The sequence below is a fragment of the Haliaeetus albicilla genome, chromosome 12, assembly GCF_947461875.1.
Source record: "Haliaeetus albicilla chromosome 12, bHalAlb1.1, whole genome shotgun sequence".
Classification (NCBI taxonomy): domain Eukaryota; kingdom Metazoa; phylum Chordata; class Aves; order Accipitriformes; family Accipitridae; genus Haliaeetus; species Haliaeetus albicilla.
In genome coordinates, this window is record NC_091494.1 from 18,167,914 (window position 1) to 18,187,620 (window position 19,707).

At 37.5% G+C, this 19,707-nt stretch overlaps 1 protein-coding gene across 7 annotated transcripts in view; it reads left to right on the forward strand.

The window, feature by feature from the left end:
• Positions 1–19,707, forward strand: part of ADAMTSL3 (ADAMTS like 3) — a 188,966-nt gene that overhangs the window by 88,839 nt on the left and 80,420 nt on the right. For all 7 annotated transcript variants that reach the window (XM_069798386.1, XM_069798384.1, XM_069798387.1 and 4 more), the window contains exons 5-6: positions 611–656; positions 7,737–7,973. In XM_069798386.1, coding sequence (XP_069654487.1) covers positions 611–656; positions 7,737–7,973 — 283 coding nt within the window. The remainder of the gene's footprint in view (positions 1–610; positions 657–7,736; positions 7,974–19,707) is intronic.

The window sequence follows — 19,707 nt, forward strand, 5'->3', positions numbered from 1 at the left end:
TTCAGGATTCACATGCATTGTGCACCTTAGAAATGCATGCAGTCCATAAGAATTACATTTCATTTAAAATTATTAATTCTGCTCATATGGCTTTGGGTCAGTAAAATTACGTGCTGTTCTTCAAAAGTGTTGCATTGGTTTTTGGGAGAAAGGAAAGGTTTGAGGCTGTTTTTTCTTTCCTAAACAAAATAGGAGAAAGGAAAATCAATGCTCATTAGCCGTATACTTCATTTAAGGATTGCTTAGATATTCTGATCCTCTTTTCCTCTGGGTTACATCCTGTGGATTAGAAGTAGCTTTGCTGAAGTCAGCATAGATCAGGCTTAGGGGTGCCTTGTGAAATCTTTTTCACAAAATAAATGTGTTTTTCATAAGGTTTGCAGTAAATTGGGCTTACAGGGAAAGCCACACGTTCTTTGCTGAAGAGAGACAGCAGTGTAACCTGTTGAGTCCCCAGATCCCCTTTGTATTTAAACCTTGTATTTTGAGTCCAAATTATGGTCCGGCAGTAGCAATAAAAGTCTAATTTTCAAGAGAATAACTAGCTGTAAAACAGGCAAGGTTGTGTTTTGCTGTTATGCAGTGTAACCATTTTTACTCTGTTTTTCAGGAACTGTGAAGGTCGGAATATTCGATACAAAACCTGCAGTAGTAATGTGAGTCTGGCCTGTAATCCTATTTTACTTATTCAAACAATGTGTTGAAGTTTAAGAAATGCTGCTTCTTGTTTAAAACCTTATGGTGCGTAATTTTGTTTCCATCATTATTACCATTTTTAAAGATTTTAGTCTGCATGACACCACGAGGTCTCAAATTTAGGCTTCCCAAATGGACATTTTCTTCTGAAATTATAGTGCCAATTGTGATTCAGAATATATCATTTTAATATAATTTATTAGGAAAGTTACACATTTTGGAGGATTAAAAAGTCAGTTCTCATCTTAAACTAGCAAGTGCTTTTCCTAGGGGTGCTGTCTTTCAGATGAAGCATTAAACTGAGCTCCTGATTATTTGTGATCATTAATGATATGGTGGCACTCTTCACATGAGCAAAGAGGTTAACTGCCTGTGTCCCTTTCAAATCTTAAATTGGATAATTACTCCTTATATTCCTTCTGTTTGCCTAAGTCCAGATCTTTATGTGTCTATATGCAAAAGCATGTGTATTTAGGTACACTGGCATAGACAATTTCTGTGACTGAATGTAAAGCTGGAGTTTTCACTATACAGTTGCTGTTACTGTGTTGCAATCACATTTTATTTTTAGACACATTTTATGAAAACCGGTCACATACAGTATACTTCATGACTTGTGCTCAACTGATTTGTAGTGATGTTTTGTGCTGTTTAAACAGCTGCTGCCTTCCACCCCAGATGTTGTAGTCTGTTCAAGGTGTGCAGCTCATGCAGGACTTTGCGATACCACTGATCAACAGACCATGTGTACAAACACAATAATTCAGGATGGTTTATGGTCAGCAGTCACCCCCTTGCACGTATTGCCTTACAGTACAATGTGACATTCATGTAAACCCTTTCCAGAAAAGAGAGAAAGTAATTAAAGCAAAAACATCTTTTTTTTTTTTTTTTTTTACTGTAGTGCATTTGATTAATCTGCCTCTAGCACTGGGAGAAAGGCAGCAATTTTCACACAAATACCCCTTAAAAGGTGAGGCCTGCAGTTCCCTTGGGTTGAATTATACCCAGGCAAGCACAGGTGATACTCATGTCATTGCCAACCCTGTGATTTCTGCCAGCAGCAGGCAGCTGTGAAGTATGACATGTTCTCCTTAGGAGGCCTGACACTGGAAGTTGCCCAGTAAGTATTTTGAATCAGTATATCTCCTGGGAGAACTGGCCATTCCCACTCTTCAGTTTGCCACACCTACAGTTTCTTGTGTGCCAGCTGGCTTCTGCCCTCCTCAAGAACAAGGCTTGCTAGCACCTTGAATTGCTCTAACACTCCACTCCTCGGTGTTGGATGGATTTTCCACCACAGCGGCTCACAGCCTAAGCTTCTTCTGGCAGAAGCTAGTGGAAGTGATTAATGAATCAGGCCCAGTGCGCGCAAAAATCAGATTCTGGAGACAAACCCGGTCACTTGCCCTTTCAGAAGAAAAGGCCTAGCAGCTCTGTGCGTGATGTCCCTAGCTCGTAAACAAAAATGCCACCTGCAAAAAATGCCATAATCTTTTAAAGCTGTGTGATAAACTAAATTGCAGCCAGCCAGTACGTAAGCAATAAACAAACTGCCACTGTAAAATCTATTTGCTACATTCTGTAGCTAGATATCTAGCTGTATGCATTGTATACAGTAATATACCTCCAAACACTTGATCCCATGCACTACAGCTTCCTATGCAACAGTACACAGGTCAACATAGTATACCTTGTTCCTCCAGCGAAAGGACTAGGAAACTACGCAGTGTACAGAAAAAGGAGAAAGATGAGATCAATCTGGGCATATTTTCTGCTATAAGCAGAGGTCTACATGCTTTTAGGATATGTAAGAGCAATTGTGGACACTGTTCATTTTAAGGATTATGCAGTAAAAACTGATGGAAATGAAGGTACTCTATGCTTCAGCATAGAGAAAATTAAGATGATTACCACATCCTTTCTGAACTCCCAGGGAGTTTTTCTGAAGTCACTGGGGCCTGTTTTTTAACTTTAGGACTTTTTTTAAAGCGATAAGTGGCAAGCGTCTTGTATGTGAGTCTGTTTGAATTTATGATGATTCAAATGTTAATTTCCAGACAGGAAGTTGCCTTTACAGTTCTGCTTTTGGGGCATGTCTGAAAGGGATCACATTTCCATTTCAGTTCAGATACAGCCAGAATCTCTCAGGAATGGTTTTTCCTAGATTATGGATCAGATAATGGAGAACTCCTGAGAAAAATATATTTCATGAGACTTCCACTTTTAATACAGTTGATCTTTGGATGTGGTGTCACTGCATTCAAACCCAGCATTAGACCTGACTTAACCTTGAAATGGGAGCTTACACCTAATGTAAACCTGGGACTACTAGACCAGTTTTGTTTCAGATGATATAATTTTCCCCAAAGCATTAGTTCTAATGAATGCTTCTCACTTTAGGACTAAAATTTTAGCTTGAAAATTAAGAGTTTATACTAGCTTCTTTCCATATTAGTAGGTATTATTGTTAACCACATGAGACATTCAGTATATATACACTGTGTAAAGTTGTCTGCAAATGTAATTTTGCTACATGATACATTACACCACTAACATCTATATTGGAGAGTACAAATGAAGCACAACTTAATATGTGTGTCATTCTAATGAAAAGAACAAGAATCATTTTACCAGAAAATTGGTTTCATCTGGATTTGTAATAGAATAGTAGTAAGTTCATTGAACTCAAGCATAGTTCCGGAATAATATTAGTGATATTTCAATCAAAAAAATTAATTTAAGGTCTTAGCAACAAAATAATTGCTGAGATTAAGGCATATGTATAGCCTGCTTATCTTTCTATCATAACTGAGATGCCAGGTGCATGACTTCCTAAAACTGCATGTATGCTTTCAGCTTTTGTTATAGAAACTTTAGAGAAATAAACTATATAAATGATTCATTATATCCTGTTCAATGAGATTTTCAGTCTTTCTTACCCCCCCCTTTTTTATATTTCCATTTTTGTATATACTGTTACATTCTAATGCTATGATGTGCACTATATGGAAGTGTTTAAGATAATCCTTTAGGGTCCTATTCATAGAACAAGTTATTTGGGCCTTTTCCCCATAAATTTCACATTCTTATGTGCCAATAAGTCACTGATACATTTGCCAGAGTGACTTTTCTACAGTAAGAAAAAACCACTATTTTGTAACAGATTTGCCCATGTTTAATTCCATTATAAACTTGTATTACATGCAGATAATGCTCACACTTGTTCAACATATTCATCAGATTATTGTCCCAGCATCCACTTCTTAACTAGTTCATTTATCCCATTCAGAAAATCTTGGCTGAACTGTGTCTATTTTAGTCCTATAGTATTTCACCTTGAGTTGCATAGTTTCTCTCTAATCTATTCATTTATTTATTTTATATTTATAATGCTGATGCACTGTATGGCTCTCGTGGCTAGGGTTTCTAGCTCAGGTATCTTCATTTTACTAAGAAGTGGCCTGAAAATTGCATAGGAAAAACATAGAAGCTGAAGCTAATTTCAAAAAGAAAACAAAACAATGACTTCATCAATTTTGGCCAGGTTTCAACAAAATGAGATTCAAAGAATAAAACTAGACAAAGGGCTAGACTTTCTTTGGTGTCATCATTTTTACTGGTTATTTTCTTGCCTTCTCTTTTGTGCTTTTTTCAGCAGAGTAATTGTTGGCAGGAGTCACAGGGTCTGATGCAACCTTCATATTTTGTTCATGAACATTGCCTACAAAGATACAGATTTCCCAGGTTAGCTTTGTTTTCAAAGGCTAAGAGTGCTCACTGCCAAAACTGAAGTGATACATTTCATAAGAAGCTAGCACTTGAATGCAGTAGTTTTTAATCATCTGTCACCAAAAGAATAGGAATATATATATGTCTTTTTAACCTGCATGGTAGTCATGTCTGAAGCATCTTCTTCAGATCAGTCTGTCTAATAATATGTTCATAAGTCATGTCATAAATACACTTCATTCCACTACAAGATCTGGATGCGATTATTTTGCCAACATTTTCATGTATTAGACCTCATAGATACGTCTTCAGCTCCTTATGTTGTGTATGAACCTATGAACAGCCTGGCTGTGGTTTGGTGGATTGAGGGTAGGACAAGAGCTCTTTCTGAAATTAGGAAATCTGAGAAACCCTGAAATTGGTACCAAAAATATTTAACAAACAATAAAAAATGTGGAATATTGAGAGGGAAGAGAGAATGACAGAATGAATTGATGTCTGAAATAGGTTAAAACCAAGAAGACATGCAAACAGGATGAGGATTGGGGCCCATGTATCATTGTCTGACAGGGTGGCCTTGCCCACTTCCAGAACATCCTTCACTCTTGCCTGCCTGTCCCACATCTTGTGCTGCGCCCCCCCCCCCCCGCCCTTCACTGCTATTTTTTAAACTCCCTCTCACTTTTCTGACCCACTCTAATGGAATTAACCTGAAATGTACAAGTCCTCTTGTTGTCGTGATTACATTCCTTTCTGTGTTTAGTTGTCTTTCTGTTCAGATTATAAACTCCTTTCTTTATACAAATATGTACTGTTTCCAGGAAAACAGGGATCTGAACTTGATTGCCATCCAAATGCTGATATAATGTAAATGATAATAATTTCAGCCCTTTGATATCCCTTTGTGATGTTCTTTTTATGCTCCTGGTTTTGAACACAGCTCAAACATAAAGCAGGTGCAACTGGCATATGACTCGAGCTGCCAGGATTGCTCTGTGTTCTCTGAAGATGCCAAAACAGAATAGGGAGATGAGAATTCACTTGCTCTCAAGCAGCCAGGAAGTGAGTGGAAGGAAGGAGCTGCATTGTGTTGAATCAATGAGAAACATACAGTAACCACAGATTGACATCCTGACATTGTGGTGTTTGTGTCTTGGCATTGCATCAACACCGAGTGATAATGAATTGCAACAACAGCCTGTCAAAAGTCAGCCTAAGGCCATCGCTCTGCCTGTTTTACAGATAGCTCTTTAATTCTTTGTGATGAAAATGTAGCTGTGCATGGCTGAATAACACTACTCCAAAATATTCCTTCTAACTTTACCTGAATCTAACTTCCACTTATTGTTTTTATCCTTAGCTACTCCTCTATTTGCAATGGTGGAAGGGAACCATATGGTATCCATATGAACTCTGAAGTCCTCTCTGCTTTTTAGACTTGCTATTGTGGAAAATGAGAGGTGACAGATAAGTCAGAGCCAAATTCTGCTCTTATTTACACCAGTGCAAATTTGGTGAATTTCTTGGGAGTGACACTGCAGTAAATAAGGGAGGTTTGTACCAGTATTTGCTCAATGTTTTTAGAAGCTCTCACTTGTGGGATTTTGCAAAGTTAAACTCTCAAAGAATTACAGTAACTGTAATTTCTCCTTGTCTTATTCCATCATTTTATAGTTTTTTAAAAAGAATATGGCTCAAAACAGTATTATCCCAGATTAAAAATAATACAAAATGTATTAGCATTGTTCTGAGTTGTCCTCACCGTAAGGTGTAGCACTGGACAGAGTTGAAAAGCATTGCTGGGAAAGCTCAGTGAATTGCTTGGTGCTCAGTTGCAAAAAATGCCTTGTGTTGATCAGCAGAGAGAATACTGATTTAGAGGATATTTTATGCAGACTGCAAATAAACCAGAGACATTTCTAGGTTACTGTTTTCTATGGTGAAAGAAATCTGGGTCATTGACAAGGTATTAAGCTAATACAGTGCCAAGTCATCCAGATTCATAAGAGCAAAATGGTGTCAGGGCAACATTTTTGAGGCCATTGGACTGGAATTCGAACATTTCTAATGTATATTTTCATCTCCAGTACTGTGTAATGCACTTACTATTTCGTTAGCTTTTTTTCAGGGAAGGTTCAGTTCATTGATAAGGTTGAAGCTGTGTTCAGGATTAGTACTGTTAACTACTACTTAGTAATAAGCTCCATGAGTTCAGCTGACACATCACAATCTTTCAGTCTTCTATCCAATGAAAACAAAACTTTGTTAAGATCAGCCTCACATCTGGCTTATATGTGCAGTTGGAATTCTTGGAAGAATATTCTTTCAGTCTGGTGTATGGACTGTTTGACACTGGACATACTTTCAGATGAAGTCTTTAGTGAGAAATTGTTTGACACACTAACTCCTTTGTCAGTGCTTTACCAAGGTTATTTTTGAATAAATCAGTATTCATCTCCATTCCTGTCAACATAGTTTAATATTAACATCATTGTTTGGGTGCAATGCTTTATGTAGAAAAAATATTTTAGAATATTTTATTTCAAACAGTTTTCATATGTGGTCTTTCAGCTGCATGCGCTGAGGCTCTGTATGGGAGGAGGTATGGAACTGTCTCATTAGAACTGGAACTATATAATCAATAGTTACCAATTTGAAGTATATTTTATTTCAACAAAGTAAGCCTTACTGCTTCCGTGAAGTGAAGGTATTTTGTAATTAGACTAAAGGACTAAGCACTGAAAGTTCTGGTGTCTCCTCCTAATGCTCTCGTCCCCTTTCTGAGCAATACTGAACAATTAGACACATTTTTACTTCTTTATGTATAAGTAGCAATAATACCTCTTTCATTACGCTGACATATCAATTGATGAATGAGTGCAGAGCACTCAGAAATCCTTAAGTAGAAAAAGCTATTGAAAAGAGAAATATTAAATGTCAGCCATCTCGCTATAGTCACTTAAAATATAGAGATTCCTTTAGAAGCTAATTCTTATTACAGAACTAGACTTTAAATATACTACATAGTGTCATAAAAAGTAGCATTTCTAATTATCCTTTCATATCAGTTATGTTGTTATTACTGGAATATGCATGATATTGTTAACTTGCACGTCAAGCAAGGGATTAAGCAACCTAAATTCTTTTAATACACACAGTAAAACTTTGCAATATGGCATATTTGTCATAGCAGATCGGTTCTTGAACCAAGCCTCCCCAAACAGATTCTGTGTAATTCATCAGATAACTTTACTGCAAATGCAAAGTATTCCCTTCTCAAAAAAATACTTCCTTTGGTTTGTTTTTAGGACTGCCCTTCAGATGTTGGTGACTTTAGAGCACAACAGTGTTCAGCCTACAATGATGTCAAATACCAGGGACATTTTTATGAGTGGATCCCTGTGTATAATGATCCTACTGCACCGTGTGCCCTGAAATGTCAAGCTCTGGGAAAGAACTTGATTGTGGAGCTTGCCCCAAAAGTGCTAGATGGTACTCGCTGCAATACTGAATCCTTGGATATGTGCATCAGTGGAATATGCCAGGTATGTTCATGGTGTAAATCTGATTGTGACCTTGGTTGTGAGACGCTTCGCACATTGAGCACTTTTTGGTTATTTTTCATCTTCATGTATCAGTTTACTTTAGACACATCTGCAAGTACTGCCAAATGGATTGTAGATAACTTACCTTTCTCTTGCACACAGAATTTCCTGACTGCCTTAGCTGTTGATACTTTTATATATAAATAAAATGTCAATAACATTCTCTCACTCTTCTATTTATACATATAAAAATTAATGAAACTAGTTAGATTAGTTACAGCTTTCTAACCTTCAGTATGTCTGTCAGGGTGTGATGAATTACACAGCCTTCCATTTCATTTTACTCCTTCTCCGAGTCTTGCATTTCATGAACTCTGTTAAGGAGAAAATTTGACTTTTTACGGGATCCAGCCCAGAATGGCAGGTGTGAGTGTGTATATCTGTCTTGCATGGGTGAATGAGTATATGTTGTGATTGAATAAATTGATTGTTAGTATCTACATTTCTAGATATATTTATTATTATTATTTATTAGAGTTATACTATTGACTTTACACATTTGGTGTAAAAACAGTAAGTTATAATATTTGAGGCTTGCCAGCTTTGCCCATGTCTCATTAGTAAAGAAATATTGCAATCTTAAGTTTTATGAACAGAACAATTTTATATAGACTGGATATGTTATTGCAATTAGTTTTCTTTCTCTGCAAGTGGTTGTTGCTCTGTTAAATGCCTAAAATGTGTGTGACTCAAAAATGCAGGATATGGCCCAGTGAGCAAAATAGCTCCATTATAGGGGAAAATTTGACACATTTGGCAGAAGACTTGTGCACGGATTACAGCAACATTAATGTATGATCTGGACCTTGCTGTGGGTTTTATGTGACTTCTATGTATGCTGCAGTTCCAATACCAGTCATGCCAATACACAATGCATCTGCTGCCTCTAAAATAGAAGAATTCCTTACAGTTTTCTTCTTCAAGAGACCGCATTTGTCAATACCACTTCACAGAGGTGTCCAACAGTGTTCAACATTTAAAATAGGATATACCTCTGTAAACTCTGGAAGCACTTGCCAAATAATACGTTTCTTTTGCAATATTCTTGGTGATATCTCCTCTTCTAACACAAGCTTTCACACTGGAGGATGTCAAAGCCTTTTGTATGTGGTATGTCTACAGCAGCCTTTGCTGTTTGTGTCCATTGCAGCACAGAAGTGTCCTGCTGAATGTAATGGAACTCTGGGTTTTTCAGAGGCTTCTGAGACTCTTGATCAGAGTGCTGTGGGGTTTCCTGTGTTTCCCACAGTGACCTCAAACATCTACCATCTTTAATACACAGCATAAAATTCACTCTGTCTAGAGCGGATGCAATTTTGTGAAGAACATGTATTTAAAAGGGCTGCCTTCAATGTTTCTTGTTCGTATTTTGCAGTATTCATGTATATATCTGACATCAAATGCTTGGAAGTTTAAATAATCCATTTTTAAAATAAACCAGGTAGTGGCAGAGGAAATTAATCATTCCGGAAGCAGGCACTGGGAGCTCTTTGACACTGTTAATGAGGATCAATTGCTTTTCACCATCTCTTCCATTTTTTTTTTTTCCATTATTTCTTCTAATTCCACAAAAATATTTTCAGTGTGAGAGAACATCTTTCGGGGCGGGGGGAGCAACCACCATGTTTAGGATGTGTCCTGTGCTGTGACTTAGCAGTTTAATTAATTTCTAACCTAACCTCATAAGCTGTTAGGTGCTTTCTCTTTATTTCCTTTAAGTCTCTGGCTATTGCCGAAGTATTTTTGCACAAATGGAGAATTTCTCCTCTTTAAAGTCTATATTTGATAATTTAGTGTTGGATAACTTTATTGAGGTAAAAATGAGTCTCTGGTCATTGAATAACCTTTTTCTCTTTCCAGACTGTTTTGGGGGCAGAGTGGAAAGGCTGGTTGCTTATGAAACAGACTGCGGGAGGTGGGGGACTTCCTTAGAAACCAACTCCGAGCTTTCTTGCTACTCCTGTTCAAGCAGGAAAAGAAAACAAATTGACATCTAATCTTTCCTGGAAAAATATGGTTATTTAGTCAACAGCTGTTAAGAGAGAGACAGCAAAATTGTGATTCTCTACAATTGTTGCTCTAAGATCAGTCTGTTGGGTTCTGACATATACTTGGCACAGCCTGCAAATAACTTGGCAAGTGTTTTTACAGTTAACTCATCTAAATAAACATGTCATACTGCTGATGTGGATATCTTTGCTTTTATGCCTGCGAGCACCAAAGAGTTAGTATAAGGAGACTGGCTTGCCTGAGTCCCTTTCCTACTGGTGCTGGTTTTGCTCATTTATTGTCTCAAAGTTAGCAGGCTTTAGAAGATCTCAGCTTCCCCCCCCCCCCCCAACATGATTTCACTTTCATCTGTTTTCTTATTCTTGGTAAGGTAGGGCTGCATCACTAATTCTGCCTCTTGGATTCTTGTTCAGACTCCCTCCTTGGCAGCAGATGAATTTACAAGGACAATGAGTTCCTGTTGTCCAGCTTCAGTTCTGATTCCCACTTTCCTTAACAAACAGTATTAAACTAAGTAATGTTCTGTCAAAGAAAACCGTGAGATGACAAAACTGCTCTCTGGATAGGAGGTTTGAGGCTTCAGGGGAAGTAAAATCTAAAGGCGGTGAAGCAGGGAAAAGTTTATTGGGAAAGTTAATAAGATGTTTTGGGGTTGCTTGAGGCTTAACTCAGCCAAACCATTTGATCGTGTTTTTGTCTACTACTGCCTTGCTTCTGTTACCAAAGCAAATATCTGGGGCTGTTGTGTTAAATGGGGACAGGTCAAAACTCCACTGCCGGGAGGATTTTCACACTTAACTTCTGATTTTTTTTTTCTAGTCCCTGCACAACTCCCAACACATTTTTTCATATAATATATTCCTGCTGTGCCCATCTGGATGTGGGTGGAGACATTTAAAAACATCTGCATGTCAGACACATGTGTGGGCAACATTTACCCAGTTACTCCGCCTGCTTTGGGGCCCTGCCTCTCCTTGTTTTTTGTTTTTAATTCATGCAGACCTGCTTTTTTCTACCAGAATGCAGAATGGGGTGTTAACTTGTGTCAGTACCTGAAATGGTTACAGTGATAATTTTCCTAATATGGAGTAATGTGTTTGAACAATAAATACATGCATCACCCAAAAAATCTGGAGTCCTAAGGAGCAGCCTGAGTAGTTCTGTCCTAGGCTGTCACAATTAGGTCAAAGATGATGTAAATCCTGTGGTGAACTTTCCATTTAGTGTCAGCAAGTTGTTTGTGTTCCAGAAAAGGCAGACACTACACTATGCTTTGTAGCATATGGCATAAATTTAGCTGACATCAGAACACATCCCATATGTCAAGTGAGTGCCATCAATTTCTGCCATGCTAGTTCTTTTCTGTCACATGTTGTGATATGGCAAGTAGGTATCTCTCTCACTCACCACCAAAGCACTCTTAAGCTTGATATAAATATCTGTTGGAGTTTTCACTGAAAACAGTTTCCGTAAGGTTTTGGAAGACTATTGTGCCTTTTTTTTTTAAGGAGCTTTGCTCGTGCTTAAAACTTAAGATCATAGCAGATTACTAATTTCTTCGGAATCTTTACTCCTTTTATTCTGAGAGATGCTTTCTCAAAGTGCTAATTTAAGGTGTTTTGTGTACTTTCCCTTTGGGTTCCTGTAGATACATCTTTTTGCCTGTAGATGAGTTAAAGGACTGCCCAAGATGCACAGGAGGTTTGGTGTTCAGACACTTAGAAAGGAATATTTCCTTTCCATCCAGTGTTACTGCAGACATAAAGCTGTGTTTCTCACATGTTAGTCAGAGTAGTTAATTCTTGAATAACAGTTTAAAAAGCACTTTTTTTTCTTCAAAATGAACAATCTTTTTTTAATATTTAAAAATAAGAAAAAATGTCCACATTGCCTTTTTCTCCTTTTTAGTCTTCAAACCTCAAGTAACTTATTCATGGGAAGAGTTGATTTTGAGGTAGCTCTGTGTTAAGTCAGCCTTTATACTGAACCTGGCATTCTTTCCTGGGTACCATTAATTAGCGAACACATGGAGCCACCCTCCAAGGGCTGCACTTGCACCACTTTTAATGTCACAATCCACCTCAGTATAGTGGTTCCCTTGCGATGACATTGTTGGCAACTCAGAGGTGTGCTTTTACTGCATGTTATAATAGGATACTCTCAGACACTGAAAAGGTCTTTTGGAATCACTTGTTTTTATTTTGCAGCTGCCCACTGCTGCTAGAAATTGATGTCTCTTTTCAGATCGTCTTACTCTCCCTCCTACTGTTTCTTATGGAGGAATACTCCCTATAGGGATTTCTTACTGCCTAAGTTTATCCTTTCTTGTCACGTAAGTAATGGATTTCTTCTGATCTCCAGTTTCTTATCTATATTTCTTTTTTCCTATGTGATTCTTTGTTTTGTTTTAGTGAGCTTTGTACAAATGTGATTTTACTTCCCAGCCTAGGAAGGTCCTGAAGCATGTGAGCAGTGATAGTAGAAAAGCTCATGATTTGGGTGTCGTCTTGAACTAGAGCCTTAGTAACCTTCAAATCCCCCAGTGCTAACTTCACCTTCATATAGCAAGGGAGACTTGGCTGGACCAGCCAGAAAAGCAGCAATGTGATTCCATATATTGATTTCTTTTTCGAAAGCATTCTCACAAACAAGAAGCCCAATGGGAGTTTGTGTCCTATCCTCTGAGTGTGTGTATGTGTATTTTTTAAAATGGAGATTGTGTGGGAAAGGGTACTTGCTCCCCTACTGGGTGGTCCTATAATCTGTTAGCTGCTCTAGCATGTGACAGATCCTGTAGTAAGAGTTAAATATTTTGGAAACACTTTGTTTTATTTGATGGAAGTGGATTTACAGAATTGCAGAACACTCTTTAGCCTTTTGCCTTCAGATATAAAATGTTTGCAGAAATATGTGGAAAGTCTTTTTAGGAGCCCTTTAGTATGCAGTGAATTTTATGCACTGTATTTTTTTTATCTTCTGGGTTTTTTTATTGCTTTACATTCTTTTCCTCTTTATGGTTGGCTGGGGAATTTGTACATCATGGTGTGTCTCCTCGTGCCCATCGTTCTGACTTATTTTATGCCTCTGTTCTGAGGTTTGCATTTTGACACACTTTGCCTTTACTCCCTGCTTTCTCATCTATCAACAACTGAAAATCCTTATACAGAGGAAATTTTCTTACTCCCACTGCCACTAATACCTGTTCAGCTTGGCAACTGGGACTGCTGCTTCATTTGCTGTGAAGTGATGGGCTGGGACATTCGCTGTTGATCGGAGTACACACTCAAGATCCCTGACGGGGCTGTATTCTGTTTATTGACATATGCTGAGGCCTGTGTCAGCTTGTCTGGGCTGCTACTGACCTGCACTGGCTCGAATGCAGAGATGTGAGAACCTGTGCCACAATCAGGCCTTTGTTAGGCTGAGCTTTGACATAACTGAAGAGTTATGACACAGGACCATGTGAGGACAAAATCATGTCTCAGACCAAGTTAAATCTTCAATGAAGATAAACCAGAGTTTGAAAGTGGTGCTTGAAAGCTAATATTCCACACTGCTTTTCAAAGTAATTAAAAAAAAAAAGAAAGAAAGAAAGAAAGAAAGGAAGTGGCTTGGATAATTGGAGGGATATTCTGGTATCTCTCCCTCTGCTTGTCAGAATCAATTACTTGTAGATGATGAGCATGGGAAAGAGGCAGTGGGAGTTTTTTCTTTATATTCTCTCCAGGGACATATTTTATCTGTGTAGAAATAAAGTGCAAGCTGAAGTTATCACAAAGCAAAGGATGTGAGCAGAGACTGCAAAGTAAATGAATAGATGGGCTTTGAATGACAGCAGGGTTTTACAGCAGGGCAAAGATACATGGAAAATATTGACTAAGACAGAGCAGGATTTTCACATGACAGGTTTTATACTCATGTTTTTATTACCGTAAATTCCCATAGCCATATTTAAAATTAACTATTTGTTGTGTGGATGCAGACATTCCTAACATCTGCCTCTACTGTGATTCTGTGCTAAGACAAGTAGAGCAGGAGAAAATGCAGCAAATAGCTGACATTGATGCAATAAGATCCATGTACTGCGATAGCACATGTGACTGTACAGTCAAATACAGCCTTAATTTCTCTAAGTTTTTGATTTTGTGGTGTGTGTTTGTAGAAATAGAAATCCTTTTTTTCTCACCAAGACCCCGACGATTTTAATTTTCCATATTGAGAGTGATTCTAATAAACTGCAATACAGATTTATCTTTTTGAGCATGTAAGGATTTTTCACTGTTTTCTTCTTTTACTAGTAAATGTTGAAATAAAATGTGTCCTTTCTTAGTCAAGTCACAAGACTAGGAGGAGATATTTTTGCCAGAAATAGTTCTGAGGTTATCTTGTATTTTGGGCAATGCTGATAACCTTTAGAAGTATGTGGATGCTTTTGTTCCATTTTTATCTTAGTTCTGATCTCTTGTGAAGCTGAAATAAGTAGTTTGGTTATAACAACCCGAGTACTACTATCCTGGTGGCAGGGCAGTCGCATTACTTCATTGGATCTGTTTGGTGTAATATTGTATTTTCATTCTATATTTTTTATGTCTTGACAAATTTCATAGGCAGTGAAAACCCAATTGCACCTAGTCCACAGTGTCTTTGCCACCCTTCAGCAGATCACTGGTCCAACCAATACAGGATTCGCTTACTGAGATACTGCTATAACAGATCTGTTGCTAGCTGATTTTAAAACAAAAACTACTGGGCAACATGTACTGGGATAATTACAGACTGTTCAACCCTTGAGGAAAAGAATGTCCTGCGTAATAACTCTGTCACATTCTTGCGAAGAAGTATAATTATCATCTCCATTTGTGCATTTTGCAGTGCAGTTCCTTGCTCAGCACAAATGTAATAGTTCTTTTACATTTTTAATATTTCTTTTACATTTTAAGCACATTGGGTACTTCCCCTTAAATTATTTGCTGGCTTTTCTGCTTCAGCTGAATTTCACTAAATGCCATCTGTGTGTTTGCATTAAAATCCCGCTAGCATTCTATTTCATGAGTACACATGGTTGTGCATCCTTTGAAATAGCCAGGCCAGTGAAAGCACACTAATATGAATGTAGTCAGAGTAGCCTTCATCTGGATTTCCCCAAGCATTGGGGGATGGTAATTATGTCATACTGAGATGTTGTGGAATTGATTTTCTATTTTTATTTTATTAAACCAAATCACATTAATAAAGGGCATCACTCCCTTACGTTGAGCTGCCAGTTCCTCGAGTAAACATAGAACACTGAAAAACATAACTTAACTTATCATTTTAATGGAATTGCTGAAAAGTGAGAGTCTATATCAATCAAAAACTTATTAGTCAAAGTAGAAAATGATATCGTATTTAACATCACATTGCTAAATATTTAAACGGTCTATCTGCTACAGAGCTTAGTCTAAGACACAGTAGGTAAAGAAAGAATGGCAGTAGTGCAACTTCAGTCTTAACGTTTCGTAGAATTTATGTATCTGTCACAAATAAAAACAGCAATGATTTATTCTTTTGTGGCCACTTATATTAGGAGAACTCAGTATGTTTGTTTTTTCTGGCTGTACCTGGATCTCTGGGTCCAGAGTACCACAGAAGGGTGGGAGCCCCTTTCTAAAGAGAAATACTGTATATAATTATATATATTGCTGTGTATAATGTCATGCTTTTGATCGTAATAATGACACTTAACAAATGGTGCTGGTTATGCACAGATCTCTGGTTTTACTCATGTTTCAGATAAGTATTCTTCTTTTGTAGAGCATAGGTATATCTTCAGTTTCGTTATTTGAAGTATATAATCTTGAGTTGTTAGAATCCCAGAAACATTTTTTTTGTAATTGACATATAACATTTTTATAATTGACAACTCACCTCTGTGGAAAGTGCTCTACAAAAAATGGTGTTGTGCCTATTTTGAAAGATAGTGCCTGCAGGTGGAGGTGAGTGGTCAGTTGAGGGAGTAACACAGTTAAGCAGGTTTAAAGCAATGGTCTAACAAGCAGAAGCTGAAATTTGAAAACCTGATCCTGCACTGGGCTCTGCATTGGCAATTCTAGTCCATGTTTCTATTTATGTTTATTAAGAGAAGACTCTGAAGGGGGTTTGGGATTTGCCGAGTATTTCACTACAGTGTGTTTTTTTGCCATATTGGAATCTTAGTCAAAAATCTGTCACCTTGCAGTCCTGTCCATTTTCTCAAAATAGTTAATTATAAACATCTCCTTAAGAAAGGAAGATCCTTGAATTTAACAGATTATACTTTGACCTTCACAAATCAAAATTAACACGCTATATTAATTTCTCTGTTCAACTCTAATGCCTCAGCTGAAACCCTACTAAGTTAATAAGAGCTAAAGAAACAGCTGTGGGAGCTTCTGAGTGATTTTTGGATTCATATTTGCAAAAGTATTTGTAACGTTCCATAGTCATCTCTAACATATCAGCAGCAATTTCATTTTTCTCTTTCATCTGTATTACAAAATTTTATACCCTGACCTTCTGCTCTTCCTTTGCCTTTCTGAACCTACATGAACTATTCCAAGCATGCTACAAAATATTTAACACCCTTCAGTATTGTCTTTCACAATAGCACCGGCATACTAACGTTTAGTTTAGAAGTTTGTTGAAGCAGATGAGCATTTCTGTTCACTGTTTAATCAGATGCTTTCTATCCTAGCTACTTGTGACAAAACAATATTATTCTCTTTCATATTTCTATTTTTTTCTTTGGAAGAACACAGACAAGCAACATATTCAGGTTCTGTCCAAAAATAGTAATGGATCAGGCACTTGTTTCTGAAAATAATCCTGCCATATCCGAATTCATAGTTATCCCATCATGGACAATTTATTAAATACACCAAGTACCCATTTCCTCATTATCCTTTTTATATTAAATTTCTTGTTCATTTTGTTACATATTGGTCGATTTTTCCCTGCTGTCTGTGGAGCTCACTTACAACCTAGGCATTACAATACTTCTATCATTTTTTTGAATTATGGTATTTATGATTGCAGATTTCTTAAATTTACAGGGTCCCAATCCTTCCATTACAGTTTGTATTATCACTCGTTTCATTTATGCAGCCTATGTTAAAATCACCTAATATAATTATTTCTGACTATGCCCTAAAAGTCTGCAGATGTTTTCCCAATCTGCCTCTAATATTTATAGCTGATCCCTTTGCTCTGTAAACAGCGAGCAATGTGGGGTAAGTTAACCCTAACAGACACCTTAATCATGAATATCATCAGACCTCTTTGGCTGGCTGAGATGGTGTGTGAACTGAGGAAGGCTGTTGCCATGTATCATTTTCTTGTCCTTGTTGCAGCTTTGCTTGCAAATACACATGTACTCTCTTCAAAATGTTTTATCAAACACTGTGTTTCTCTAATAGTTATTGGCTAAAATATGAATACCTTAAATTCATAATGTTTGGTGTCAAGATACCGTATGTGTTTGAGGCCTGCAAGGCTATACCTTGCAGCTTCCTGTTATTTTGGTGAGATCCGTGGCTGCCCAGCTTGTCTGAGAAATACTGCTTCCTTGCTTCCTATCAAGGTTTTACAAACAGATAAAAAAGGCTAACTCTAGACACTCAGGTTTGAAATACACCCCACCCTAGTGTTCACTCATTAAGATCCCAGGGTTGCAACACTTGTTGAATTAGCTCTAAATTTGAGGCTTGTCACATTAGAATCTGCAGAATTTTCGGGTGCTTCATGTTAAACAAAATCTGAAATTCTGTGCTCATTTCAGGCCTAAGTTGTGACACTAATTTGAGTAATTTTCTGAATTGTGTTCCAGGATATCATTGCTTGATACTTGTATTCATAACAGTTGATACAAACATAACCTCAGAAGGAAGTCCACAGAGGGTGAATACCTCTAGCTGAACATACCACCTTTGCTGGCAGGGGAGCCATAAAGCTTTTCCCACATCCAAGTCCCTTGCAGCTAGCACTCCTGTTTTATTTCTGTGGCATTTGTGTATCATTAAAAAATAAGCAATAATACTATATGAAACAGTCCTCTAAAGTATGCTGCTGTGCTGATTATCTTTTTTCTTACGTTCCGTGTTGGACACAATAGTGCCTTGTGTTTGCACAGTTGTATAATTTTTGTTATATGCAGTGAGAGTTTGTTTTCATAGTGACTGTGTGTAATAGCTCAGTATGTATGTTTATTACTGTCATGTTGGGCTTTAATGGGCTGGTCCTGCAAGTACTGTGCTTGCTCAATACCCTCCTCCTACCAAAGGGTTGCAGGATCTGTAGTCTACAAATATACAACAGCTTAAACTAATGAAAATAGCAATTTCTCACACAGAGTATCACAATGTGCAGCTTAAATTTCCTTTGAGAATTAATTGATGAGTGAATAAACAGATTCTAAATATTTAGAAAATGAGATTACATGATGAAATGGAAATGTGTTTGTGAGATCAGGGGAGAGATTACATTTGCAGTAGTTCTAACAATTTACCTCCGGGTGCTAGTAGTATCTTTATGTGAATAAAAGCAGGAGCAGCAGTGGGGAGCAATAAATACTTTAAAAGTCTACCCAAGAGAAATACAGACTCTCTCAACTACTGGTATGGTCCCTGTCATCGCACCATCTGAATGTTTCAGAATCTTTAGGAGATTTATTCTTGCAACATCCCTGTGAGGTGGGGAATTCAAGTTATACCCCTTTCACAGACTGGAATTGAAAAGCAGAGGAAGTTTTCAAAGGTCAAAAAGAAAGTGTTGTAGAGCTGGGAACTGAAAGAGAGTTGTCAAGTCTAAGGCCAATGTGTCGAGCACTGTATTATTATATCCCTTGAAATTTTATCTGCTTTCTGATTCACACAGTGGCCCAGTCAGTTTTTGTTTCTGAAATGGTGGTGTTTTCATAAAATGGGAAGATAAGCTTATTTAGAGTAATTTGTTTACAATCTTTTTGTTATTTTCTGGAGGTCAGTGATGAACTCAGAGCTAATGTTAAAAAACATCTTCAAGTGAAAACATTTTAATCTTTAATCCAATCCTAAATTACAATATAGTGTTCTCACATAGATTCTATGTAGTAAATAAGCACCTGTTCTGAGATGGTCTGATTTCATATGCACGTTAATTTGTTTCATTTTTACAACTAAGTTTTTGTTAACACTTAACACTAACATTAAATCATTTCAGTTGAGCTGCTTATTTCTTTTTAAATGAACTCTTTGCTGGGCTACATAGGATGAAGATCTCCTTCAGTTGCAGGAATAAAATAATTTTGTGCTGCTAATGTAGAACTCTGTGGTAAATCTGAACCCTTTAGTAAGGAGATGCCGTTCAGTGCAGCATGTCTCTCAACCAAAGTATCATGAACTGTCCTTCCTAATGCCCCCCTCTTAGGAGAATGCAGGATGTAGGGAATTGGGAAAATAAGGGAAAGGGGCAGGAGTGGGAGGTGGGGCTGCTTTGCTGTCTTTTCTATAGACACATGAAACTTCAAGATTACATTTCTCCATGTTTGGCAGCAGATGTGCATGATTTGTGCAGTGTTTGTGTCTGTGTGTGTGTGTGTGTGTGTGCGCGCTAACTCAGACTGGAAGTCCCAACCCTGCCTCTTACGTGCGGACTCGATCCTCACCTCTCC